The sequence below is a fragment of the Falco naumanni genome, chromosome 1 (genome assembly GCF_017639655.2).
Source record: "Falco naumanni isolate bFalNau1 chromosome 1, bFalNau1.pat, whole genome shotgun sequence".
Lineage (NCBI taxonomy): Eukaryota > Metazoa > Chordata > Aves > Falconiformes > Falconidae > Falco > Falco naumanni.
In genome coordinates this window covers 38,044,129-38,071,617 of record NC_054054.1, presented here as the reverse complement: position 1 = coordinate 38,071,617, position 27,489 = coordinate 38,044,129, and the positions used below count along the sequence as shown (strand labels likewise).

The 27,489-nt window shown below is 50.4% G+C and overlaps 1 protein-coding gene across 9 annotated transcripts in view; it reads right to left on the bottom strand.

The window, feature by feature from the left end:
- Positions 1–27,489, bottom strand: part of DCTN1 (dynactin subunit 1) — an 84,221-nt gene that overhangs the window by 34,857 nt on the left and 21,875 nt on the right. For 6 of the 9 annotated variants that reach the window (XM_040589845.1, XM_040589893.1, XM_040589854.1 and 3 more), the window contains 4 exons: positions 23,618–23,866; positions 18,727–18,805; positions 14,790–14,821; positions 10,784–10,804 (listed from right to left, as the gene is read on the bottom strand). In XM_040589845.1, the coding sequence (XP_040445779.1) occupies positions 10,784–10,804; positions 14,790–14,821; positions 18,727–18,805; positions 23,618–23,845 (360 nt within the window). In that variant the 5' untranslated portion in view covers positions 23,846–23,866. The remainder of the gene's footprint in view (positions 1–10,783; positions 10,805–14,789; positions 14,822–18,726; positions 18,806–23,617; positions 23,867–27,489) is intronic. The other 3 variants (XM_040589835.1, XM_040589863.1, XM_040589874.1) reach the window with 1 other exon arrangement.

The window sequence follows — 27,489 nt, the reverse complement described above, 5'->3', positions numbered from 1 at the left end:
TGAGCGGGCTCGCCCACAGCGGCAGCTGTTCTTCTTAAACAGTACGTGAATTCATAACTGTCCGCACACAATGAATGTCTTCACCTCTCGCAGTTAAGGACACTCAGTGCATTTTTTGTAACCTCTTGGAAAAAGTATTTAAAGGCAGCTTTCACCAGCAGGTTAAGATTTCCTGGGGGCCAGAGGCAGTCCTGCAGTTTGCCATGCCGCCGACAGTCTGCACCCAACTGCACGAGCCATTATCTGCAGTGGGTTTTGATCTCTGAGTAACACCTGAATTGGGAAAGCAAACACCTACGGTGCCTTGCGCAGATGTTCTCCCTCAACTTAGGCTTTGAAAGTTGAGAGTCTTAAAATATGTATATAGATATGTATGTATGGGGGGGATGTGTGTAAATATATATTCTAAAAATAAAAATCTGCATTTTTACGAGACCCTTAAAACTCTTCTAACACCATAAAAGCCACCCTCTTCAATGGCCCATTAAGTTAATTTTCTCCAGAGACAGAGGACAGGAAGTTTCAGACTAAAAAGCAGCATTTTGGACAGAGAGGCTGGCGTCAGTCGAGAAGAGCTGAAGAACACTGCCAGCCCTACAACAACCAAGCGCGCTCCAGGTGCCTGAGTGTTTCCCTGGGAGGGGGAAAAGGCACTGAGCAGACCGAAATAAACCTGCGCTGCTCCGGGGAGGCATCGGGGGGGGGGGGGGAGGCGGGACATGACAACACATGGTGGCTGCCCCCTCTCCTTGGCCTTACTGCTGTGCCCATCCAAGGGGCACAGCCGGCCACACGTGTGTCCCCCGGCACAGCCACATCCCCCACTGCCACAGGACCCCCGCACAAACACCCCGCAGCTACAGCTCCCATGGGAACCAGCCCATGGCACAAAAGCCACCTCCTGTGGAAGGTGCCTCCGGATGCAGGGACCCGCTGCCGGTCCCACCACAGCAGCAGGCGGGCAAGCAGGGGAGGTGGCAGCTGCGGTGCCCAGCGCCCGCAGGAGCGGCGTCACCTTGCTTCACCACCACAGTGGCCCAGCAGAGCTCCCGCAGCTCCCTTCAGCCCTACGCTCCCCCTGTGCTGCAGGAAGCCTTCAGGATGACCCTACAAGAGATGAGGAATGCTCACCCTGCTCAAGGCAGCAAAATAAAGGCTAAGTGAAGGCTCAATTGCATTGCAATTACATCCGGGGGGCAGATGCGAGCAAAGAGGAAAGCTATTTAAGCTAAAGGACAACATGAACCACATGTAACAACTGACCAGGAGTAATTAGGCTGGGAAACTGATTTCTTAACAGCAGAGCCAGACAGTTTAGAGAGAGCCAGCCAAGAGCCATGGGGACAGGACAACCCAGATTCAGGCAGGCAAGAGGGGCTGCCACCTGGGGGTCAGAGTGCTGCCGCCCGGGGGTCCAAGTGCTGCCACACCGGGGTCCGAGCACCACAGCCCACTCACAAAGCAAGGACAGAGGTTTGGGGAGTGGGGACGGGAGCCAAGCAGACCAAGGCTCCCCTCCAATTTTTCTGCCCTTTCCGTCCAGCCAAAGTTCAAAAATCAGGAATGCTTTCTAAGAGACCCAAGGGACACTTCAGATAGCCCAAAATTCAGTAATTAATTATACATCTGTAATTTTCTACCCTATAAGGCTCATACTTGAAACTCATGCAGAGCGGGGTTTTATTCCATTTGATAGACTAAAAACTCTCACAATATTGTTGCTCTGAAAGTTATTTCAATACTTGTCAGTAAAAACAAACAGCGTGTCTGAACTCTACGGTGACACTCTCCAAAATCCAACCTTCTGGGTCCTCCAGCGTTGTAGCAAGTGGTCTGCAACCGTGCTATGGAAATACAGACTGGCAGGTACAGACTTCCACTGACAGTCTGCACAAAGTTCATGCCAGTTCACAAAAAAACCAACCTGGGAGTTGAGTATCATCTATATGCCCAAAATATTTCCATCACTGCTGCTCCAAACCACTGTGAAGACCAACCAAGGCGGCCGTCTACAGCAGCCAGGAGCTGAATCACACACGCGTCAGCCCATGTCCTCGTTTTATCATTAGGCTCGATCCAAAGTCCTTGGGGCAACTGAAAAGCACTTAGTGAGCCGAGTTCAGGTTACACACTCCGATCAATCGCATAAAAAGGATGGCAGAGCCTGGGTTTCATTACACATTAGCACTGATGAGTGCCAGCTGGAGACGGGTTGCATGCTGACCCCCCTCAGCACAGCCCAAAAGCCTTTGGGGCTGATGGTACAGATCACTGCTGGCTGCTCCACTTCATGGGGGGAAAAAGCTGGTGTCTTGTTGGATTGAAAGAAAGGATGAGAACTCCCAGTGCTGAAACATCATCCAGGACGGCATTTGTGCCCGGAGTCAGATGCAGTCTGGTTCTGTCCACTGCCACCACGGGGAAACGCTGCCCAGGGCCCAGGCGGCACATGAACAGTGCAAGGATTCAGCAAATGCGGCACAGAAACACCGATGCTGGTGGGGGCCCGCTCCATCTCCACAGCAGTGATAACCAGCGACTCCTGCTGCAGAGCTGGCGGTCAGTCAGTCTGGGTCTTCAGTCCTTCTAAGACTCTCCAGGTCCTGGTTTTTGGTTTGGTTTTAACCAGTGAAGTTTTTCCAGAGCATTAATCATCATTTAACCAGCAGCTCAAACAGCAGACGGTTGGGTGACAAACACAGAACAAGGGTGCAGCTTGTGAGATTTTCCCATGGGATAAAAGATTGTGCCACTGGATTAAGTCATGGAGCAAATGCAGATATCCCACAAAAAGAGGGAGAAAGATAACCAATGTAGGAAGCAAGGTACATCACTTTATTCTAATACTTCAAACATTTCCTCTACCAGCAGCTAAGATAGATCACTGGCATCCTCAGTGATGCATCCCCTCTTGATCTACGACCCAACACCAGACCCTATAGAATTGCTGGCCCCGGGACCCAACCTGCCCACATTTTGCAGTCAAGATCCTCTGTAACACACATGGTGTGCTGTACCCGCGGTGACTCCTCTGTTCAGGACAAAGGCTGCTGTCCTCCCTCTTGTGCAGTTTGGATGTGGCCACCCAGCTTCCAGAAGGCTGCCAGAGCATCCACCACACTCCTTGCCTGACACGCTGGTGAAAGAGGCAGGACTTCAGCAGTGCTCAGTGGGGACACATAAACTTCGGCTCTTGCGCGAGTTACTTCTGCCTCCCCATCAGTTTGTCTCCCCAGAGCATAGGCGGGCTTTCAGCAGCCTCCAAGGAGTTAAGACTGTCTCTTTTCAAACAGCGTCAAGAATTTGTGGGTGTCTGGCAAGACTGGCAGCATCCTTCTTGGCATTCCCCCTCGAGGCAGCACCTCCTGTTCCAAGGAGAGACTCACAGGCTGGGCTATGGTGGTGGTACGCAGGATCTCCTGGCACCAGTCAGGTCAGCAACCTCCTGACACCTTCGGCTGCAGAAGACGGTTGTCAAAAAGCCTGCCTAGCATGCTCCCTAGATCCTGGTAACAGGAAACCCATCCGTGTCAAGGCCTCTGACCCAACCACCACTATGTCCAGCATGAAGCTCTCCTGGGGAACCAGGAGAGAGCAACAGCAACCCTGAGAAGAGATGCATGTTCTCTTTCCCAGAGCAGGGACAAATGTACTGTTTTAAGTGCACAGCAAAAATGGGAAAACTTTGCAAAGTGTGTTAGGGAGCGAAAAGCACCTGACAGCTGTATTCCAGATGTATCGTAGGTTTAAGTTTTCACAAAGGTGCTTCTGGCAACATATGGGGCTGCCTCAACCTTTGACAATTCCTAAACTGCAAGAAAAAAACCCAAATTAAAAAAATTTAAATGGCTACAGAAGATAAACACTGAGGACAGACTGGCCCCTCCAGCACGGAGTCGCTTCCAGCTGTGGTAACACTGACCTCTGGTACTTCCTATGCATGACGGGCTGAAAAAAACAATCAGCCTCAAGAAAATGCCTCTGTCCCCACAGCAATTTATTAAAACAAGCTAGATAATGTTCTAATGAGCTGAGAGATAGCTAAATATTCAGACCAAGAGCCAAAAGGAAATGCTTAGGCAAACTCTCAAGAGCTGAAGTGCTGAGGCAAACCAGCGGATTTCAGGAGTTAACCAAGAGAAGGGGTTTGAGGAGTCCAGATGCCGCAGCACTCCACACCGGCGCTGCAGGTACAGAACAGGCAGCTCAGACCTGCCCTGTGCCCGCACGGGGATGGGAGCCACATGCTTCTGCTTGTGTCAAACAACAGGTAACCAAAAGCCAGGAAGAAAGAGGCACAGGCTGCGCCAAAGGCAGTGCCGAGCCCCAGAGCCAGCAGGGAACCCTCCACCCAGGACCCTGCCAGCCATGTCCCAAGGTGGGAACCCTCCAGTGGTGGGGAGTTCCCCAGCTCCAGGGAGCCACAGCCCGGTGCAAACATCCAGGCAATCATAGAATCACAGAAGGGTTGGAAGGGACCTTAAAGCCCATCCAGTCCCACCCCCTGCCATGGGCAGGGACACCTCCCACCAGACCAGGCTGCTCCCAGCCCCATCCAGCCTGGCCTGGGACACTGCCAGGGATGGGGCATCCACAGCTGCTCTGGGCAGCCTGTGCCAGCAGTCTGCTACCTCGCTACCCTCAAGGGAAGAATTTCTTCCTAATATCTGATCTAAATCTATCCTCTATTAGTTTAAAACCATTGCCCCTTGTCCTATTACTACAGACCCTACTAAGACAAGGCACTAAGCGTGGTGGGGATATTATGCACCCTGACAGGCAAACAGACACTGCTCCCATTTGCAAAGTTAAATAAGAACAGAATTTATCCAGATAGCTATATGTACCAAGTTAGCCTAGTTTTTACGGTACCATCCTTCACATAAGCCTAGATTAAAATCACTCCTTTTCAAGCAGTTAACCATCTTCTGTTGTTCGAAGGCAAATGGCACCGCATGATCCCAAAGGAGACTGCTGGTGCAGGCTTGCTGAGGCTTTCCCAGGGGAATTTAAAGACATGTTATGCTTCCCGCACACACACAGTGCACTGGAGGCACCCTGCAGCATAAGGCAACATGGGCTCTGCCACTCACCACCTGCCTCCTGGCAGAGCCAACACAGACACACACTGCCACGACTTCCACACCAACAAATACAAACTGAACCCGGAGCCCAACTGGATTCGTGTCCTCAGAAATCAGAGCTCGGTGTTACAGGACTTCAACCACAGCCCACATGAGACAACTCAACAAATACACCATGAAGCACTGAGCTGGCAAAAGGCACGAGGTGTGCAAGGGCAGAGGTGGCTCACCAGGGACAGCCACCCGCTCACACCACGCCTGAGCACGCACTTCATTACCAAGCACAGACTGATCTCAGTCCCAGCAGTGCTTCCCAACTCCCCGTGCCAAGTAGTTTTTCCTAAAATGAAACCTTGAGTGTCCAGGGAAGTCACAGACACCAGTTTGGGGCACCAAGGCAGAGACCATCAGTCTCAAGCTCTCACGCTGGCCGTGGTCACCCTCTCTGCCTCGCACTTGGGTTTTCGCTCTCAGCTCCGTTCCCAAACCTGTTGTTGGTGATTACACCCGAACCTGGCAAATAGTTCTGCAAGACACCTGCTGCCGTGACAGGCTGGTGCAAGGATCTGCTCACCATCAGGTCTGGTTCTGCTCCTCAGGGATGCTCAGAGTTCGCTCTGGGGATCTGCACCAGCCTTCTGACCACATCCACGCTCAGGCTGGCTGCTCTGCCGAGGTGGGTCACACCTTCCCACTAACAAATCAGCCTGTTAGTACCAGGCAGCTCACTGGCCCCATCACCAGCTAGCTCCTTCCTCCTCAGCTTTGACGATGATTCTTCAGAGCTAGCAGAGAAAGAACTTATTTGAGGTCAGCAGAGTCAGCCCTTCAGTCCACAAAGGATGGCATTGTCATAGAGGCTGGTACCGCACCCACAGAAACAATTCTCAGCAAACACATCTAGTATCCAAACCTAACTACCTTTTGGTTCCTACAGGTCCTGTGCAGAGCCCTTATGGACAGTACAAGGTAGCAAACAAATCTGGACACCTTCAAGAGCTGGGGTCAGGATCCCACCAGCATCCCCTCCTCCACTGGCTGCAGACAGGCAAATGGTGTCAGCAGGAAAAGCGTTTCCAAGCGGCGTTTTAAAAAGCTCTAATAGCCTACATTAATGAAAACCCACTGAGTTTCACGAGCCTGAGTATGTCATGGTAAAGCCTGTTCTGGATCAAGAGCCGATTTATACAGAGAGGGCTTTTAAGTTATCTGAAGGCATTCAAAAGCACCAGTAGAAACTCTCCCCAGCTCCCAGCTCCGGGTCGGCCCAGGGGATGGAGGCTTCCCCTCAAACGTGCAATTTCTACTGTTACCCAAACTCGTCAGGCAAAAGGCTCACATATGTATTAAGTATTCTCAGACAAAAGCAACTTTGATTCGCATCTGTAAGCCCCTTAGTGAACAAAGTGCCATATATATTGCTGAAGGAGTCACATGAAAGCTCACAAGAGATTTAACATTTAGTTAAGAGAATTAAGGATATTACAGTAAGGGGGGGCCAGGGCAGTAGCTGCCCTAATGAACCAGCTCCTCTGCTAATGCACAGCTCTGTTTTCTACATCTAGAATATATGAATTCTTTCCACATCCAGGATTCGATAAACAGCGACATGGGGCTGGCCACGCACCTCCCGGAGCTACTCTCTTAAGCAGGAGCAGCAGAGAAAATGCAATTTAACAACAGAAAAAGCAGGCATCGGGTGCTTCAGAGCTGCCCTTTAAAGACGCTCAGCGGTATGCAAGAGAAGTTATTTATCTTAAAGCCATGCGAAATAACAAGGAGCTTTCAGCACCAACACTGATAAGGAGATTGCTGAACCTTATCTGGGTGCGGAGCAGGAGCAGCCCGCGATGCTGCCAGGGTTAACGCCGGCTCATTTACACGGTACCACCAGCTTGCGGCGCCAGATGCTGCTCAGCTCCCAGCTCCCTACCTCGGCTGGCCCTTCCCTCGAGTCACAGCAAAACCAGCACCCTTCGGCGGCAGGGACCCGGCCGCCAGCTCCGGCCAGCGTCCCTCCGAGGCCCGGAGCGCTGCGGCAGCCCGGCAGCCCGCCGAGGGGGCCGCCAGCCACGTGAAAGGTCAGGCACAGGTCCATGCAGACCCCTTCTTCCTAGTACGTGTTTTCGGCAGTTCAGATGCGAGGCACGTTTTATGAGATAATCGGATTACTCTTTCCTTTAAAGGATTAATAGGGCTTGGGTTGGCCCCTCTTCTTTAAAAAGAAACCATCTGGAACCACACTGCCCCGTGCCCTCGTCGCCATCTGCTCCCCGCATGGAGGCACCGCCGCTGAACCCGGCTGACGGCCGGGCACAACAGCCAAGGGGACAAGGGAGAATCAGAGCCAGATCGAGCGCCCAGCAGAAGGGAGATGAAGCCACACTCGTTATGGGGCTCAAAACAACACACTTGAGACCCAGCTCGAGCACATGGAATGCCAGCTGGGATGATGAAAGGCACAGGAATGTTACTGAAGCTGGACAAAGCTAATCCATTGGGGGCGGGGGAGGGGAACCCCAGGCATCAAACTGTAACGCTGTTACAGGACAGGTGACCTGTGGTGAGCGACAGCGTCCTTAGGCAAGGGAATTATCATCATGGTCACACAGCTCAGGCATATGGGGACAGCGCTGGACGCATGTTACACATAGATGTGGCACTCAGGGACACAACAGACTTGTCAGTGCTGGGTTTACAGTCGGACTCAATGATTTTAAAGGTCCTTCCCTGCCTAAACGACTCTATGATTCCCGCTCCGGAGAAGGGCTCACTGCCACTCAGCTCTGAGCTTGCTGCAAACACAACCCACAAGCCCTGTGGGACCACCCTTCTCCCACCTGCCTCCAGTTGGGAACCTGCTCCCTGCTTCACTGCCCTGGGGCTCCCCGTGCTCAGCATCTCTGGGGGTCTCCAACCACAAGCAGGAACCACTGCAGATGAGCCTGCCTCACCAGGGAGCTGCAGAGATGGCCATGGGGCACGTCCCTTCCAGCTGGAGCTCTGCACAGCTCGACCATCGTACAAGCAGTGAAACGTCAACCCTGGTGGCACAGAGGTGGTAAAGGAGCTCACAGCCCATTTCACTCCCAAAATTAGCAGAGAAACACCGTCTCACTGCTTTTTAAGCAGACATTTGGTATTCTTCCCACCCCACGCAGCACACCAGCAAACCCTTCCAGACAGGCCAGCACCTCCCCTTGTGCCAGGCCTGGCCCACCAGCTCCTGACCAGCCGCCGGCTGCCACCGAGCCCCAGCCAGGTGCACGAGGCAGATGCCTGCATGCAGAACGACACCCCCAACACCCCACACTGCTCCACTGCATCACAGCTAACGGGAAGCACCTCCAGCTTCATGCGGCCCCAGGGACAACCCAGCAGCTGCCAGTCATGCCCTGGAGCCCCGTGGGGCTCCCTCCCCTGCAATGGGCCATACAACCAACAGCAAAGGCCAGAACAGCTACGACCTCGACAGCAAGAGGTCCTGCTCCGCTGCTCCCGATGAGCCCAAAAATGGTTGCAAAACCAAGGCAAACAGAGAGGGACAATAGCTGGGAGGATAAGGACCATCTGGCACAAAAAGCATCAAGCAGCAGCTTTTAATATGATTAAAGTCTATATTTAACATGCAAAGAGCTACCCTAATCTCACAACTAAGGATTTATCTGCTAATTATGTTAGTTATTTTGTCATCGTACCAACTGGACTGCAATTTTCACACGCTTGTGTAAGGTCAAGAGCTGTAAAGGAGGGGGGTGGAGAGCTGACAGATTTATTAAAGGCCAAAAAAGTTAAATTATGAGGTGGCATCAGCAAAAACGTGGCACTGGCCTGTCCCTCCGAGAAGAGTTGTGATGTACCTGTCTAAGCCTGTCTCCATGCATCGCTAGTCAGGAAGGATTCTCTGAACAGCTACTCTCATACAACCACTTCTCTTAAAAGCAATACACAGCTAAAGCTCTGAGCAGATGGCAGTGTACGTACAGTAGCCTGCAATCAACCTAACTGCCTGGATGGGGAACGGCGACAGGAAAGTAAAGAAACACAACATTCGAAATGAGAAGTTCTCCCTATGAGCACAGCAGAGCCACAACGAACAGCTGGGTGCAATTCAGAACTGGATGCGAAACGGGCAACAAGAGCTCGCAGGACCAGGACATGGCGCAGATGCACACACACCTGTAAAGCCCCAGAGACATGCAGAGACCTTGGACCAGAGGCTGTCAGAGGGGGACAGGAGAGAGGGGGCACCCTGAAGTAGGTGTTCCCAGCCACCCCTCTGCAGTGTTTTGGCAGCTCTTCCTTATGCTTCTGCATTGCTCCTCGCCTGTGGACTTTCCATGGACAAATGCTGCTGTCTGGATCACCTCTCCACCCAAAAATCAAAATGAAAGTGGCTGGAAAGAAAGGATGCATCAAAGATACCAGGAAATGCATTGCGCACGCCGAGAACTCAGCAGGTACTGTATCACTTTCTCTCTAGTGCTCATACTGTGCCCATTCCAAGTCTCAAGTGGCCAGATTTGCTTTTCTCTTGGCAAGATATCCATGGCAAAAAAAGTATTCCCCAAACAGCCTACAGGAAACGGTGATTCTTTGCCAAGAGCTTTGTAGTTTTACTTCATTTTTGTAATAAGCGATACAAAAGATTTTTGGCTTTGATAAGCGTTACAAGCAAGCTGGTTGTGGGGTGTTCTTAATTTGGTAGGAGCATAGGAAGCTGTTGCCCAAGGAGAGGGCAAGTATCCTATAAAAGCAGAACAGTGTCTCGCCTCCAAGTCACCAAAGTGTATCTCTCAGCAGCATGGTATCTTTTTCCAGACTCGTGGGGTTTGTTCTTTCACTGCAGCAGCTCCCGGTTTGACCACTGATGAGCTACAGATTAACACTGCTCGTGAGAAAATACATTCCGTAGCATCACCTTGTATTGTGTAGAAAACTGCTGTACATTGGCCAGTAGCAGGCCACGTAATGGCCCTGTGATAACACACCTGGTTACTGAAACAAATCTAGAGTTTTCCATGTTTCCACATCAGACCCTAAGCATGAGGGAGCGCTGCTTATGATTCCTACAGCATGTAAAGCACTCAGCGTGTAGCTGGTGCTTCCAACGCCCACAGCTTGGGGAATATACGCTATATTAAACTGTTAGTTACAGGCAAGAGAAGGCAGAAGGCGGCAAAAGCTGAGTTGAGGCGTGCCAGTCACTCCTTCAGGTGGAAGCTGCAATACATGGGCTGGCTCTCTGGTGTCAGAAACTGACGGTCAGTCGATGTAAAAGCTCTACGCAGATTAGTCGGGAGCGACGCTGGGCACAGCCCATGGGTTATCACAGCAACCGGCACCCAGTAACTCAAAAACCCGACTGTGGTTAACTGGAACAGCAGAAAACCTTACCATTGAGCGCAAAGCATAAAGCTGGGCTGCCAGCCTCAGTGCCTCCCTCCCACAGCGACACTGCAATGCACACCCCACTGTGCTGTGGTCTGGCTCAGCAGCAATGGCTTTTGCTGCGTTTACCTCTCGCTCTCCGAGCAAGCTGGGGACCGGCAAAGGGGAGCACATGCAATGAGCAAACATGCAACGGTACGATGGAGGCACAGCAGCAATGGGTGACAATGAACTGGGATGCACTGGAGGGCCTTTCATGCGGCCAGGAGACTCGGCAACACACAGATTAATTGTCAAAAAAGCACCACCTTTTTAGGTTTCACTCCACGCTGCATGAAGAGGGAATAAAAGGGTACAAAGTTAGAGCTCACATCATATCAACGGCGGTGATGAGAAGTGATCTGCTTTCTCTTCAGACATCACAAGTTTCAGAGCTAGCTATTCATGGAAGAGAACGTTTCTTAAAAAGTCATTGTGCTGCAAAAACATGTACCATCAGAAAGAAAAATACATTCAGGTGAATTTAAAAGAATATAAGAAGGCTTAACAGAGGAAAGCAGACAACAGGGCTTGGTTTCAACCCACTGATTTACTAGCTTTGCTCCAGTGTCACTGATCCACCTTCCACTCCTCCAGCACAGAATCTTTTGAGCTGCCAGGACATATTCAAAGGAAAAGCAATTCACTTAACAGTAGCCATCGGCACTGGCAAAGAAAAATTAAACAATGTGCTCAGCTGACTGAAACCTGGAATCCCTACTGCTTTGGGCAGCAATTTGTTCTAGTGTAGATGGGCTATGGGGCAATGCTAGCAGAGCAGGAGAACCCAGGCCAAGCTGGTGGCACCTCTACGCCTTCCTGCAAATCCTTTGTCATTTTTGTAATCCGCGGGATTCCCTGGCTGCGCAGGGCAAAGCATCCCCAAGGAGCCCGTTCTGACTTTCCTTGTGTTTCTCAGATACCTTTCTCAAAAGATGCAAACACAGAGCCAACCAGTCACGCCACAAAGGCCCCCAGCTCAGCACACTGCCCTCATGAGCAGAGGTGGGAATCGGAACAAACAATACATGAGCCAAGAGCAGCTGGGGAAGGGCCAGCAAAAGGAGAGGCGCTCCCATTTCTGTGGGATCTGCACCCAGAACGCAGCAGCCTCCAGAAAGCCATGCTCCTCACAGGGGGCTGCCGCTGCAGAGCTGGCCTTCGGGAGTCCTGGTGTGCAGGGAAATTGGGTGGGTTTGGTTGATCTTCTAGTTTCGGAGAACATGACACAGTACCACAGAAAACATAGCTTTTGCAGCAGTGTTAAGTATGCATTCAGCATGGAAAACACCCAAAACACTGCACTGCAGAGATCTGCTCTCAGAAGATAGCAGTGCTTCCTTAGACAAACTGTGACCGCGGTCACCATGTAGTCAAGCCAACACACACATGGATTAGGCAAAAAAGGATCGAGGACCACAGCCAACTGCAGCACTCTCCTGCAGCCCCCGTGGGGTCTGAGGACCTGGGCTGGTTTCCGAGGGGCAGGAGATGATGCTCCTTGGGGAGGGACAGGCTGCTGCCACATTGCCATGAGGTTCTCCGCTCCTGACTGCTCAGGCTCCGCTAACACCAGTCTGCATATGGCAAGGCTCACCCACATTGGACAGGGGTACCTCATGCTAACCTGCCCAGACTGCAAAGCACTTCAGCATCACCTTCAGCAAACAACCTCAGCACCCTTTAATAAGTCTAGACAGAAATGATGCTGGAGAATGCTTGCCCTAGAGCTCAGGCTTTGCACAAAGGTAAAGTTCTATCCCGGGTGTTCATTTGCCTGCTGTCACTGCAGCCTCTCTAGAAGGAGCAGGCTACTCTGCCTCTCTGAAGCACCAGCAGTGCCTCCTCAAGGGACAGCAGCTGCTTTTGTTCCCTCCTGCAGCTGCTGCCAGGGTGGCTTGAAGCCAGACTCTTCAGTGTTTGATCAGACCTGCGTGCAGGAAACCGGGATGCTTGGTGGTGGCAGCATGCAGAGGACTGCAGGACTGACCCCAGCCCACGCCACGCATCTAACACCTGACAGCCAGCCTGCGAGCTGCCTGCTCAACAGAGCCACAACACCTCTTTGGGTTGAAATACTGGGCAAGTGGCTCAAAGTGCTTTTCCAGCACTTCATTTCCACATTTCTGCACAGCAGCTGCAGCAGCTGGCAGGAGGAGCTGTGTAATCAAGGCAGGCAAACAGCACTGCCCAAATTCGCCTGCTTCTAATGTGCAAGGCAGAAGACAAATCTGCGTATGCCCATCACAGTGGCATCACGAAGGTTACCTTTGGGAGCTAGTCACTCCACAGACAGTATCTGAAAGGTGGCAGGAGGGCAATTTTGATTCCTAGTGTTTTCTGTAACGACAAACCCGCCCAAACACCCCAGAACACAGCAGGCAGTAGCACTTCCAGCCCAGAACAGCTCGGAGCTCCATCCACCAACATGTTTCGCTTCCAACAGTGGCCAGCACCAAATTCCCAACCTCTTACGCAGAAAAAAAAAAATAATTGTGATGCCAGCAGACAGAAGGTACTGTTAAGTATTTAATCTGGGATTTCTCAAACCTTCTGTGTGCAAACCATTTTAGTCCATCTCCTTTCCTTCAGCCTTCTGAGAATGTGAGCAGCATACAGAATTTAAAAGAACAACTACATTTTGTTACTACTACTACATTTAAACTACATTTAAAAGAACAATTACGTTTTGGCATCCTGATTTCATGAACACTAAGATTTTTTTCACTTCATAAATATTATATTTGTCTTTCAGTACAAATTTTTTCTTCAAACGCTTCATGATTCCCTTTCACAGCCTTTGTTTTGAGGAAGGGTAGTCTGGTCTGACCTCCTTTGCAAGGCACGCTGTTCAGTTTCACCTAGCAACTTGCATACTAACTCCAGTGCATAATGAAACCCGGAGACTAGACATTATGCATCACAGGCAGAGAACACAAGGGGAAAAGATGCCACCAGTGCTAGAGGCCCTGCGACAGAGAACGCCGATCAGGCAAGACATGCCGGTAGGTAAGTCATGCCCCACACAGCAGAAAAAGGCAATTACTGCAAAATCCTCCAAATCCCTTTAATATGAGGTAGGGGGCTTCTTCTCCCCCCTCTACTCCGGCAGTGAGCTTGACAAGGCACAACTTCCTGAACATTTGAGCCCAATTAACCCTTGGAGCACCTCAAAGTGCTGGTCCATCACCTGTTTCCAGCTGTGGCCAGATCCCAACCAGGACCCAGCCCATGGCTCTGCATCAAGGTGGGGAAAAGTCTTCCCACTCCTGGTAATCATTTGAAACTTCAGTGTGTGAGACTGGGCTCACAAGCTGCCCTAACACAGAACTGCAGGTGTCGCGCACAAGAGGCCAATGTGGAGAAGCCCCTTATCTCCAGATAAGCTATTTACTTTTTCACGGCTGCCTACGTGCAAGATGAACCAGCCTGCCCCTAAGAAGCATCCAGCTTCCATCCCGAAGCACACACAAACCAAACTCACTGTGTCGCCCTGCACCACCACAGATTCCTCAGTACCCATGCACACGCATGGCCATTTTTGTGGTTTTAATCTTAAGCATCTATTTAATTGTGCTTGTCTGAGCGTCAAAAGTATCTGAAGATAGGTACCTGCTCCAATTTTCTGTTCCTTAGGAAACACCCATCACGTCTGGATACAACACGTACCCATTTATGCCTCAAGGGCCACTGAGGTTCCTGGATAAAGATACTCAGAAGTACACACTGTTTTTCTTTGTAAGTCAAACGTGTAAGCCAGAGAAAGCTAATTTCAAATATCCCAAGGAGTATGCTTTTCCTGCAGGATGTAAGGGTCGTTATGTAAAGGAACACTGCCAAGAGGCATGCAGGGCGTGAATGCTGCAATATTGATTGAACTTAGATAAAAACGTGTAATACAGGAAATTGTGCTGGGGTTTTATTTCTCAGTAACTTACTGATTTCTGGTCATTAGTTGAAAATTACTTTTCATACGGCCTTGTTTCCCATGGGTTTCAGAAGAAATTACTCTGCTAGGGGCATTTTATTATAGAGCACTGAACTGAAAAGGGCTAACTAAGAGACAGGCTGGCAAAACTCTGTCCTTTCTCTGTGTTTTGTGTATGTGCATGCGTCCATGTGCTACTCCCGCAGGGTTGAAAAATGGAGCTTTTAGAGAGGCGATAAAAGTTAATGAAAAGTCAGTAAGAGTGGCATGTGCAAGTCTGACTCTTCCACTAATCACACTCTGCAGAGTTTATTTCGGCAGCCTGCAGTCATGGGCTCAGCACTCACCAGTTTGCTGGCTTTGGCAGCATCCAGGGAATCTGTAAAGAGAAAACAGAAACAGAACCATGAGCTTTGGCCCAAAGGATGCCTCTGGTCTGACCCATATACTAAGAGTCTCTGCAGTTCAGCAAGCATCGAGGCATAGTGAAAGGACCATTTATGCACATTCTGAGGGAAGTGGGAGCAAAGCAGAGACCAGGATAAACCAGGAGACAGTGGTACAATGGGGCACGGCTTTGGAGGAACAGGGACTCTCTTATTAGACCCGCTGGCACAGTTGGAGAAAGCCAAACATTCAGACACACACATCAGAACTAGGTCAGGCTACGCTGCTTTCCTTGTGTTGAATTACTGTGATTCAGAGAACCCTGAGTCACCTTCAGAGCACACTATCGGAAATGCATGCGCAGTCCATATGACCACATCTAATCGGCTGGATTCCAAATGAGAATCTGATTGAGTATTGACAGAAATATGGGTCCAAGACCATTTACTTCACACAGCATAATAAAAGGTTTCAAACCCTGTCCATATGTGGTCAGGAATCTGAACACACACGAGACAGATGTACAAAAGACCACTCAGAAACACTCCCAAACCAAGCGGCTGCAGCTCTGCTCTCCACCTCAGCCCAGGAAACCACCTGTGTCCCCTCTGCAAGCGGGGCATCCACAGCTCCAAACCCACAGCCCTGGCAGGTCTCGAGCTCAGCAGAGCAGTCTTCCCCACTTCTCAGAAAGCAAACCTGCTGCAGCACCAGCAGCCAGCAGGAACATTGGCTGAAAATTCAGCCCCAGGGTGCTAAATCCATGGTGTGCCGGCTGTTCGGAATTGCTCCCACATCGTCATCATCCCGACAGGGCTGATGGAGCACACCGTGATGGAGCCTGGCCATCGTGGGAGGATGCTGAGTGTCAGCACCAGCCTAAACCCCAGTGCTCCAACAAGCCTGCCCTCCCCAAATCCAGGATTCCTCCCTTGTCTCTGGATTATCGGTGTGCACAGCTGGACAGCACAGCAAGCACCACACATGTGACTGTGGAGGAATCAGACTGCATGATCTTGGCTTACGTGCATCAGAGATGCACGTAGCCACTGCAGGTTTGGTTAAATTACAGCCTTTGCTCCATTTCTGGATGGTCTACGAGCAGCTCACAGCCCCTGGGGGCTGCTTGCCCCCCTCCTCTCCCAGTTGCAGTTCCACCAGGGTTTAGTATTTCCAGCTGTGGCACTGATCACCCCAACAGTAAACGCTGCAGAAGTGTCTCATAAATAAAAAAAAGGAGCCACCTCTACTGTGTATCTCACACCTCTGCTAGCCTGGGAGAGGAAGGCACGGGATCTATGGGAAGAGCAATCTCTGCATCACCCACCGCAGTCAGACTGCAGCAGCCAGAGCTGCCGTTTCCATGGAAACTCCTGGCAAGCAGCCGCATCCCAGCGCCTGCATCCCTACCAACGAGCATCATCACAGCCAACACCCAACCTGTATGCCTGGGCTCCCTCTCCTCCTGCCTTGGGACCCCAAGGGGACCACCTCCCCGGGACGTGCTCCTGCTGCCCATCCTGACCCGGCAGTGCTGCTCTGGCACAGCGCCTTCGCTCAGCACTTCAACCAACAACTGACTGGAACTTGTGTGTGCATCCCACCCTGCAGGCAGTGCCCCCTCCCACGGCACAAATATCACTTCATGGTACTCAAGGACAGCTGCGCTGCTGCCTGCAGCAGTGGAAAAAACTGGTGACACCCATCCTGCAACCCCCGAACCTGAGCTGAACGCCCCCGTTTCCCCTCGTGCATGGTGTTTGTGTGCTCCTGTCCTGCAACGGGAACTGGGCAGCACGAGGCAGAGGAAGCAGTGATGATGCTGCACCCCAGGAGGGATACCTGAATCGCCTGTGCCTTATTCACTTCTCTATTTGAGCGGAAGAACCAGCAGCTGGGGAACAGGGGCCAGAGCATCACTGCAGAAGTTCAGTGAACACTGCTGGGCAGTGACAACAAACCTCAGCATGTACCAAGCAAGGAGAGACAGTGCTGAAAATATCCCAGCGGTGTGCTCTGAGTAAGCAGCCATACACATCCAGATGCCACAGTCACGGCTGGTCAGCCCAGATAAAGGTTTTAGAAGAACCAGAGACAACTCTGCAGTAGACACCAGAGATTAGAGCCTTGGAAAGACTTTCAGATAACAAGATGGGGGGGACACACACACACAGACGTAGTGAAATTAAAAAGCAGTGACATTTGCTGAAGAGCCGCGCTAAACCTGGAGGTTTGGTTTGTTGCTTTTTCCAAGGTTACCCTGTCTCCGTGTGGTTCACGTATTTCAATCCTCTACATCCCTGTCTGCCTGCCCAAAGAAGCATCAGCTGCTATTGAACTCTCAGGATGTTAAGGGAGGGTCTAAAGAGCACTTGCCTTTTCTCCCTAGCTCCTAATAACTGAGGGATCCAGAGAAAAACGACAGCAGACTCCCAGTGCTGGGAGGCTCATGGCTTTTGCACAGGTTCAGCACTCAAAGGGGCGATGTCCACTGTCACGGTCAGAAAGCTCAGACCCACAGCAGCATCAGAGAAAACGTGCTTGCGCAGCTCCACACAAGCTCCTTATGCTAAAGGAGTACAGAATTGTAACACGGAGAACAAAATTTTCAGCTGGAAAGTCTGAACTGAGAAAGAGTGAAAAGATCATACAAACATGAAGGAGTATTTTCGTTGACTATTAATATCAAGTACATACAAAGAACAGGCTGGAGTTGCACATGAAAGTTGGCCTTTCTTGCACTCTGGAAAAAAAAACACTCGGACTAGTATACCAAGCAGAAAAGTCTCCTTTTCTTTCTTTTGCATTAACTCTCCACCCCTAAATTAAAACTGGCTCATTTTAAATGTTCCTCTGTCCAGCTGCACATGCTAATTTCAAGATCCAAAGCAGGGACAAATTACAGCTGCTGGGCTGTACCAAACCCAAGCTCTCCACATAGGCAGGGAGCTGCTGGAGCCCAGACCTCCCCGCAGGAGAAGGTGCAGGCATAATGCCAAGAGACATGAATTCCAATTCAAATTTCCATTCCACTCATGGGATGGACAAAAATTAATGTCTCATGGGAACACCCCACTTCTGGGGCTAATCATCACCCCCTTCCAATGCCTTCGGGCACATTTTATGTAGCTGAAGGGTAGATTTCATTTTGGCTAGTAAAGGGAAATTTTAGTTTCTACTGGCCGGGAGAGGGGAAAAAACAACAAAAAACCCCCAATCCCTTTCTGAACTGCTAAGCGTGAGTTCATCAAGCGCTTCACAAGAAATCACCAGCTTGGCACACACGGCCAACAGACCGTCCAGGACAGGAAGCTATCTGAACTTTTTCCACAAGCTCCCAGGATCCCAAAGCGTACCACTAAATAATTACTCAACAAAAACAGACCTCAGAGGGAAGCAAGCCTGTCAAAGCTCCAAAGTGAGCTACTGCAGAGCTGCCTGGCAATGAGAAAAGCAGAAGGAAGGCTGACCAGCGAGTGGAAAGCATTCGCTGCCAAAGAAGTGGGAATGAGGCACAGCCTTGAGGGGCTAGGAACCTGTATGCTGCAATCTCACAGCGTCAGAGCGGCTTAAGCCTTCCTTCCATGTGTCCACCCCTCCCAGAAGGATTTCCTACCTGCTTTCCCACCAGACAGGCTGTCACAATAAGGACAGAACTGCCTGGTGCTTCCCTCTGTGATCCCCAGACTACACAGGACTGTGCAGAGAGGGGGTGAGCTGGGAGGGTGAGCTTGCACCTGAACCAGGGGCATAGCCCTGGCATACATGCTATCACCCCTCGGCAGCTGGTGCCCACCTCCCCAGTATGCACACCCCGATGCCTATGGGGCAGCGGAACCTCGTCTGGTCCAGACCAAGGGAGAGATGAGGTTTCCGGACAAAACAGACCAGCCGTACCTCTTTTGGGGACTTTCAAGGCAGCAGATTCTGGTGTTTCTGGGGATGTTGTATCAGCTCCATCTTCAAAGATCTGGATCTGGAAAAATTGTAACAACTATTATTACAATTTAAAAAAAAAACCAAACTCACACACATAAAACCAGAGTGTGATTAGAAAACAGGTCCATTTTGGCAGCAGATTTAAGCAGAGCAGACTGCATTTTTTTGGCACAGATTTTTCATTTAGTCATTGAAGCTCAGCTGTGCTACCATCCTCCTTCCACAGGCTTCCTGAAAACAGCTACATATTCTTTATCACATAGGGAATAAAAAATTTCACAGTCAATAATAATAAAGAAAGTCAAAACTTAAGATTCAACAGCCCTGAATGTCTCTAACAGCCCCGTGATCACTCTACACAGCAATCAGTTCATGAATCTTGGTCTGACAGTTATTTTAATTTATTGACACTTGACAGAAAGCTCTTTGGTTTTGTTTTGGGTTTTCATGCTGTCTTAGCAAAAGCTGGATTTAAAACGCTTCTTTCAGTTCATAAGGAAAACTGCTGTTCTCTGATACAGAGCAGCCTCAGTGACTGGGAACACCACACAGCCAGCAGAGGGGTTTGTTTTGAGGGTTTTTTCTAACACACAAGCTCTCTGGGGAACCCCAGGAGGCACAAACAGGAATACTCTCAGGTCTGAGCCCTGTTAAGCTATCTAAGGGTTGAAGGTTTAGGGCTTCTCTTTGTTAACTATTTTTTGGACACATTTTTGCTTAATAAATATAGAAAACAAGGCTGGAAAGGATTAGATCACTTCCTGAGAACAATCCCTTCACCTCAGAAGTTCAACACTACCCGAGTTGCTCCTGACAAGTATTTGCCCAATCCGTTCTGTGACAACCTTAAGCCTGGGAGTTCAGTTTAAAAATAAAAATAATCTGTAAACCTGTCAGTCACAGTTTCCATTCTGGGAAGATGCCCAAGGACCAGGAATGTATTCTTACATTAAAAGCAGCAAGGAGACTGAGCAAAATTACACCACAGAAACCACAACTGCACCAATGCTGAGAATACTCAAACCACGGCTTTAAAAGCAAGAAGGCAGGTACCCCTTGGATGCCAGCATCTGACACAGCCCAGCATACCCCATCTTTGGGGTGATTTGGCAACGCTCTGGTGTTCACGCCTCACTAGACACAGCAGCATGACAAAACCAGCCCCGAGGAGTGTGGAAGCGGGATCCCAGCAGATCTGTCACACCAGGTCACGCACAGGAGTTTATCCAAACCGAAGGTAGGATTTTGAGTGATCTTGGGGTTCCCCACCAAGTACGACTCAGGTAGCAACACTAGCCCTGCTGGGAGACAGCTAACAAGGAGGAGGCAGGACCCAGAACAGGGCTTGCTTCTGGGTTAGAGTGGAGAAGAGCAACAACGTAAGGATGTGCTGCAGCAGCAGGTTTAAACTGATGAGCTCCTCTGCCAAGCAGAGGCAGAAAAGCAGCTCCACTTGACGTCAGAATCAAGGATAATGTTTCCACACACCATAAAAAAATATTCATCTTCAAAATTACCAGCCCAAATACAAGTCCCCGGCAGGCAAAACGTTAAGGCTGCCAAAAGTTAACGAGCAAACACTTGGGTCGGAAATGCTTGTCGGTGCTGACCGCTGCTCAAAGCAGGGCTCCATCCTTCTGCTAACTGGGAAACAAGCAGAGAGGGGAGGGTCAGGCACAGAGGCAACAGCCCCTCTGCAGCCCACCCCCAGCATGACACCCTGCGCAGAAACTGCCCCAGCTCGATCCCACAGCTCATGACAGCTCTGCCGGGCTCCAGCCCTGCCGAAGCCACCTTCCCTCCCCTCTGTCCGGCCGGGACACACGGGAGGCTGCTCGGGGGACAGCATGGCACAGCTACGGGACGGCAACTCTGCCAGCAGCCATTAACATCCCTGCAGCTACTGGACATAAGTCTCCACCACGAAACTGGCTACTGACCCTCACCTAGAGACACCCACCCTGCTCCCCCACGAGATGCTGCTTCAAGTACAGCGGTAACACTGAGAAATGGTTCAGTGATTACTTCAGTTCCTTTGGCTGTCGAGCTCCCCTTAGCCCGGCAAGGTGCTGCTGGGGCGCACACCTCCGCTAAGCCGGCTGCAACGCACACCCCAGGGCAGGCACACCGCCTGGGCACCATCCTTCCCTGGGAGAGGAGCACTTTGCTGCACAGATAAAGCACAGTGCCAAACCCCTCTGTGGGGTCTACTTCGACGGTTGCATGAAATAGAAAAAAAAAAAACAACTAAAGATCTTTAACATTTCCCCAGCAGCACATTTTTAAAGCTGAAACGACACAGTAAATTAATTAAAAAACTAAGAACACTGCTAGGCTCTGTTGATCCTGGTATTGCTGGTGCCCATTTTTTGAGGTATATTTTTAAGTGGAGGGGAGAACAAAAAGCTACTTAATCCTGAAATTCTTCAAAACATTTTGCAAGTGCTCAGCAAGATAAGCTGTATTGATGCAGTTGATTTGCTTCATAAGCAATGACAAAAAAACTTTCATTTACGATTTTCTTCCCTCTCCTTGAGAAAGACGATTTATTAACGTTTAGCGGCCTGACACCATGTGTAACCACAGGAAAGTCACCCACCATGCTAGGAAGACCCAGAAGTGAAAAATGGAAGGGAGCAGCAGACAGATTTACAGCGGAGAGCACAAGCAGAGCATTAACTCCACTGAAAGGGAGTTTTTATCCCATTTTTATCTTAAAGTTGGTTCCTGAAAAATTAATGCCCAAACTCTAATGGCCACTGAAGGGATGGGCTGCCCACGCCCTGGGCAGCTTGCTCTGCCGCCTCCGCCGGTCTCAGCTCTGTTGCAGGCTGACATGTCGGCTCGCTCAGCCCTCGTGCTGCAAATCCTCTGGGAAGCCACTGGAGAGAAAGGCTGGAGAGCACAGCGCTGCGGCCCTGTGCCTGTTCGGCAGCTGCTGCACAAGGCAGGCGGAGGAAGTGCTGAGATTTGCAAACCATGCTGGATATGCTCCTCAAAAATTGCGCTCCCCCAGATCCATCTTTCCACACACGTCACTGTCAGGGAGACGGTCAGTGCTACCAGCACTGGTGCACCTTCTCCACACACACACACACACACGCCAGCAATTTGTTCTGTTGCAGGGGAGAGTGGGCAGAGACAAACTCCTTGCCATCACCATAGGAAAGCAGCTTATTTTTAAGCAAACTGTGTACTGCTCAGCAGGGAACACGCAGAACAAAGACCCCAACTGTTCCTATACCGAAGTGAGAAAGGGGAAGCACAGCAAGAGGCAGCCGTCAGGCCCCAGCCCTCCGCACGCAGCGCCCTCAGGCTGGCCCCTGCAACCCAGCCCATGGCTCCCAGGAGAGGACACGGCAGAGGACCTTTCAGCCTGACCCCCACGCACCGCATGGCAAAGCTAAACACAAGGACCTTTCCACCACCACCCTGCCATCGCTGGCAGACAAGATGGAAACTCCTCTGAAGGCATCAGGCAAGCACAGCAATGCTGACCTGGCACGCCAGCACCGCGGGACAGACGTGTGCCCCAGCAGGGGCCTGGAGCAGAGTCACTGCCCCCATACCCACCCCTGTCTGCCCGCACTGGAGTGTCACAAGGCTGCCCTGCCTGCTGAGCTCCTCCCCTCCAGCTACCCCATCCGGGAGCAGCGTGTCCTGGTCCTGCAGACCAAAACTTTTAATTGTAAACTGCTTATGTATTTTTCCAGCTGGCAGGTGAGGCTGAGCAACAGACCAAGGAAGGCAGGTCCATGAGTCCCAGCAAAACAGCCAGCAGAGAGCATTCACTTCTCATGGGTGAGCCCTCGCCACTCCCTCTGACCACGCATGACCTGAGGGCCCTTCTGACAGCCAGGACAGAGGATGCCAGGATCCAACCCAGGGATTCCTGCTCCTAAGCCCCCTTATATCATGTTCAGCTTCCCCCACGCTTCCTCAGTTGCCCACTGCCAACCACCTGGAAGCAAGCCATCATGTCTGGCGGGGCAGTAGAAGGGTCTGTGGAAGTGGAAAGGAGCTCCCTGCTCTCTGCTGCTGAAGTGCTGCTGAGGTGCTGCAGGGTGGAACTTACACCAGTTGTTTTGTGCCAGGGAAGGAGAAAAGGGAGCTGGATCTCTCACCGTGACACCGTGCCTGTAGCACACCGAGCTGCAGGACTCAAGAGCAGTGGCACTTTCCTGCACTTGTGCTGTTTGAAGATTACACCCAGGAAATTAAAATGGAAGAGTTGTTTGTACCTAAGTGAGCTCCTATCTCCTATCTACAGTACATGAATAGCGAAAGCTCAACAACTAAAAGTATATAAAATGCATGAGACTGATTAAGGTAAACATTATTCAATTAAAATTCTCTGACTTCCAGCTAAGCACACAGATATTGGTCCCCAACTTCATCTGCTACAGATGATGCAGCCAGTAACTCTGAGACATTACTCTTCATTTTGGAAGCAAATTAAAAACCATTCTGCATTCTCTGGAATTCACCAAACTTTTTTCACCCAATTCATCTGAAAATATTTCACGATAACCCCATAAATTGAGATAATCAAGACACACAATGAAACATGTAGAGAAGCTGTGTGTCTGACTGAACAAGTCCTAGCTCCGGCGGGAGCACAGCCTCCGGGTGAGGCTTCTGGTTGCATTTGGAATCATTCTGTTCCCTCACATGACAGAAGATGGAGAGTCCCAGAAACATCACTCACTCTGGGAGAAAAGGAAACTTATTTCATCTCTCCCCACCCGGGTGCAAAGGGCTGCCTTCCTCTATTTAACCAAGTAACCCGTGAGCCATGCAAGCCCAAGACAAGCCCAGCAAGCCGAGGACACCGCAGAGGGAAGCGTACCTGTGACTGCCGCACAAAGATGCCGTGGTTTTCTTCGCAAGTGAAGTATTTCCTGCCCTGCACAGTCCCATCGTTCTTGCCTTTTGCTTCATCCAGAATGACACCAACCCACTTTCCCGTGGCAAAGAGGGTGGCACCGACATAAGCCACGGTACCACGGTGCCCTTTTCCGATGACTTCGACCCTGGAGCCCACTTTCAGGGGCTTGCTGCTTGCCTCCACGCTCATCCTGGTGCCGGTGCTGGACGCCTGAGGACAGAGAGGAGATACACAGCAAGTTAAACACAGCCGGTGCAGACAGACAGACCCATGGTTCAGACTTCAGACGTCTCATTCCACACCAGCACCCCCGGCTCTGCGGGGCCATTCACAGCCCAAGGGGGTCGGTCCCCATTCACCTCCACTGCCCTTTTTCTTCAGGAGCCAGCAAAAGGTGATTCCATCCCTTACAGCTGCCGAACAGGAATCACAAACAATGCCACAACCACTGTTAACTTCTACTTTTCAGTTTTTAATAGATACACTGGACTCATAAACCCAATTTATAAGTTTTTTAAAAGCTTGAGGGGGGGGGGGGGGGGGAGAAAAAAACAACAACTGTGAAGTGGATCTTAGCGCAGTCACATCTGTTTTAATTGCTATCTGCTTCATCTTTTTTCCATTATATCAGAAAGTACCTACAGCTTCCCAGCCTCTTGCATTACATGCTCAGGACCAGGCAACCCATTTCTGCTATAATTTGCTTTCCTGCCCCTTCTTATTGTCAGGGTTTAAGAGGACCTGGTGACCCACCACCAGCCACAGAGTCAGACCATCTGCCCACACCAGATTCCCACTGCTTCCCTGGCACCCCTCTGCCAGGACTTCAGGGCATCCACTGCAGCAGCGCCTGTGCCAGGATGCTAACGAGCACAAAATATTGGTGGTAAAGTCATTAGGCTTTCAAGGCATTATCATCGTAAGCATTCATCCACATTTAAATTTCAGTATGTGTCACTAGATTTCAAGCTTGCCGTGCCCGATACCACCTCTCTGCTTTGGCGAAGCTAACCATGTTGAACAATTCTTTGACAGCTGTCACTAAGGTGACAGACGTGAGGAACTTAAGCCTGAGGATCTTGGGACCCTCAGGGTTACTTAAATCACAGTGAAGTCTGTTGGGATCTTCCCCCCACCCCCAACGCCTCCTCTCAAATAAACCCAAGGAAAACAGCTCTCAGGCAATATAGTATAAACTTCATCTAAATCAATGATATATTATTAATTGTTTAAAAGGTAATGCTATACTAATAGTCCCTCCTCAAATGCAATGCCTTTAACAGGCTACTGCTTTTAAATACAACTAAGAAGGGAGGGAGACATCTGACTGCCTTGCTCAGTTCAAGTTCCACCACCCAGCCCAACACTGCAGCATTGTCCTTACAGCGGTCTCTAAAATGAAGCATGTTTGGCATTTACATCATCCCGTTTGTCAGTAGTTCTGTTTATTGTGCAGGAAATATTTTGTTTTGATTGCTGCTGTGCTTGGCTTCTGTGAAAGAATATACTCAGACGCGAACAGAAGGCTGCCTTCACTGCCTCGAACGGCAGCACAGAGTGCAGCTGGGGAAGGGCACCCTCGAGCTGATGGACGCGGAGATGAAGCCCAGCAGCAGCCAGACGCTGAGCAGGGCTCAGCACTTGCAGGGGCAGGGAGGCCTCAGCCCACACGAAGAACCAAGGGCACTTTGAAAGCGTCTGGCTGACACATGCCGAAACCCCAGGCTCTGCTGCCAGCCGACAAACAGACAAATCATCACCCTCCTTTACGTGCCGACGCACTGGGTTTGCATGCAGAATACACCCAACGCACTCAGAAGGTTTGGGACCAAGAACTACGACGCCAGTTTTCCGCACAAAACCAAACTCCACTTTTCATCCAAACACAACCGGCAGAAAGCAGAAGCACAAAATCATCTTTCAATGAAAAACAGAAGTCAATCACCATTTTCTAGCAAACAAAACCAAGATCTGTCTAAAACTTACACTACATACTCAGATAAACATCTACCAAAATACTGGATCACTTCAGCTGTCAGAAGGACTAGCAACAATACTCTGCAAAACAGTGACAGCTGTAAAATCCGCGTGTCCCACCGGTCACAAAAACCGAAAGCAGAACTCTAGAACAAACAGCCTGCAGGAAAAGCCAGATTCACCATTTAAATAGAAAGATTCCTTCTCAGTGATTTTAAAAACAATTGCTTTGCTTGTTTATCCACCCTGGCTGATGTTTGCCATTTTACAGTTCTGGTGGCCTTGGGCAGCTGCAGGCCAGGCAGGATGTATAGGTGTGCGGAATGCCAGGAGCTGGGAATCTGAGCTGCACAGCCACGAGGCACGGCTCCCTGGACACCCGCGGCCTCACGCTTGCTCTAATGGCCAAATGATGGAGGAAACTCATACCATGAGGGCTCACACACCACTTCAGCAGGTGTTGGCTAAGGCTAAACACACAGAATACACTTACAGAAGAAATAAGGAATCAAGATTACACACGGAAGATGCTGGACTGGTACCATCTGCCTCTGGTCGCTGAGTGCTGTACCTGGCTCCCAAAAGCAGGCGTGTTTACCCCTGACTCAGCAGATGAAAGCGTCACACTGCCGTCCTGCAGAGAAGTTCAGCTCCAATCCTGCAGACCTTTTTTTCAAATCATAGTGTTTATGTTTTCATTATTTTAACAATGACATGTTCCAGCTTTGGCGCAGCTTGTGCCGGTGGCTTCTCAAATCACACAGCCAGGACACTCCTCGGGTAACTCTCAAGAGATGCTCCCAGATGCCCTCTCGCAGGACAGGACAGGAGCATGGACCACGAAGCAGGACAAACTCAGGACCGCTTGTGCCAGCAAGAGCGTGCAGAGCAGACGCTTAGGACCAAGAGGCAGCTGAAGGCAGGATCTGGCAGACAAAGCCCAGGGAGATGTTTCAGGAGAAGGAGCATGACTTGCTGGCACCAGCCTCTGAGCTGCACCCAGCAGGACAAGACAAGCTCCTTCAAGTACAGAGAACCCAGCCAGGCTTCCACCTCACCATTTCATTTTTATTTTTCTATAGCATCAGTCTCTAGAGCAGTAGCAGATAAACTGGCCTCAAAAATCAACTATTTCACTGTTGCTGCTGCAGCAACATCATGTCTGGTGTTGTGGGCTGCATGTGGGCATCTGGGGAATGCTTTCTGCAAAGCACTCACATGGGAGCTGAGGGAGATCTTGTCTTCTTTGCATCCTTTCCAAAGCATAATACAAGTAAAAGCACATATCAACAGTAACCAAAACACCTAGATTTTTAAGCAGTTGGATATAGGATACAGCATGGCTCCGCAATACAGCTTTTCTGGCAGCAAAGCCAATTTATAAGGCTCCCAACGCCTTTCTCCTCAGCTTCTCGCCTGCTCTCTGCCTGCATGACCAGCCTCCAGGTGTGCTGTCCCAGCCAGTTTCAAAAACGCTGTCTCAGAGGAGGTTTCAATGCGGCCGTAGACAGACACCCACCATCTCGTAATCCAGATTTGCCAGTCTGGGGCAATTACCAAGTGGGACCACGGCAGAAGAGCATACCACTGGTCTCTCAGTGCCGCTTTCCTCCTCGCCTGCAGTTGCATAAATTCTCCAGGGGAGAAAATCTGGGACTTCACATGGAAAAAGAATCTCCCTATCTTTTTATTTTTTTAAAAACCACAAAAGCTCTTCAGGGCCTGTTTTACAACTTATGAAGCAGAGATGCATAATAAAGCAGCACATCTTTGTTCCTTGCAAAACAATCTCCAGAGACCATCCCCTAAGAATTAGCCATGGAGTCTAGCGAGTGAATCACCCCATCAGCCTGGTT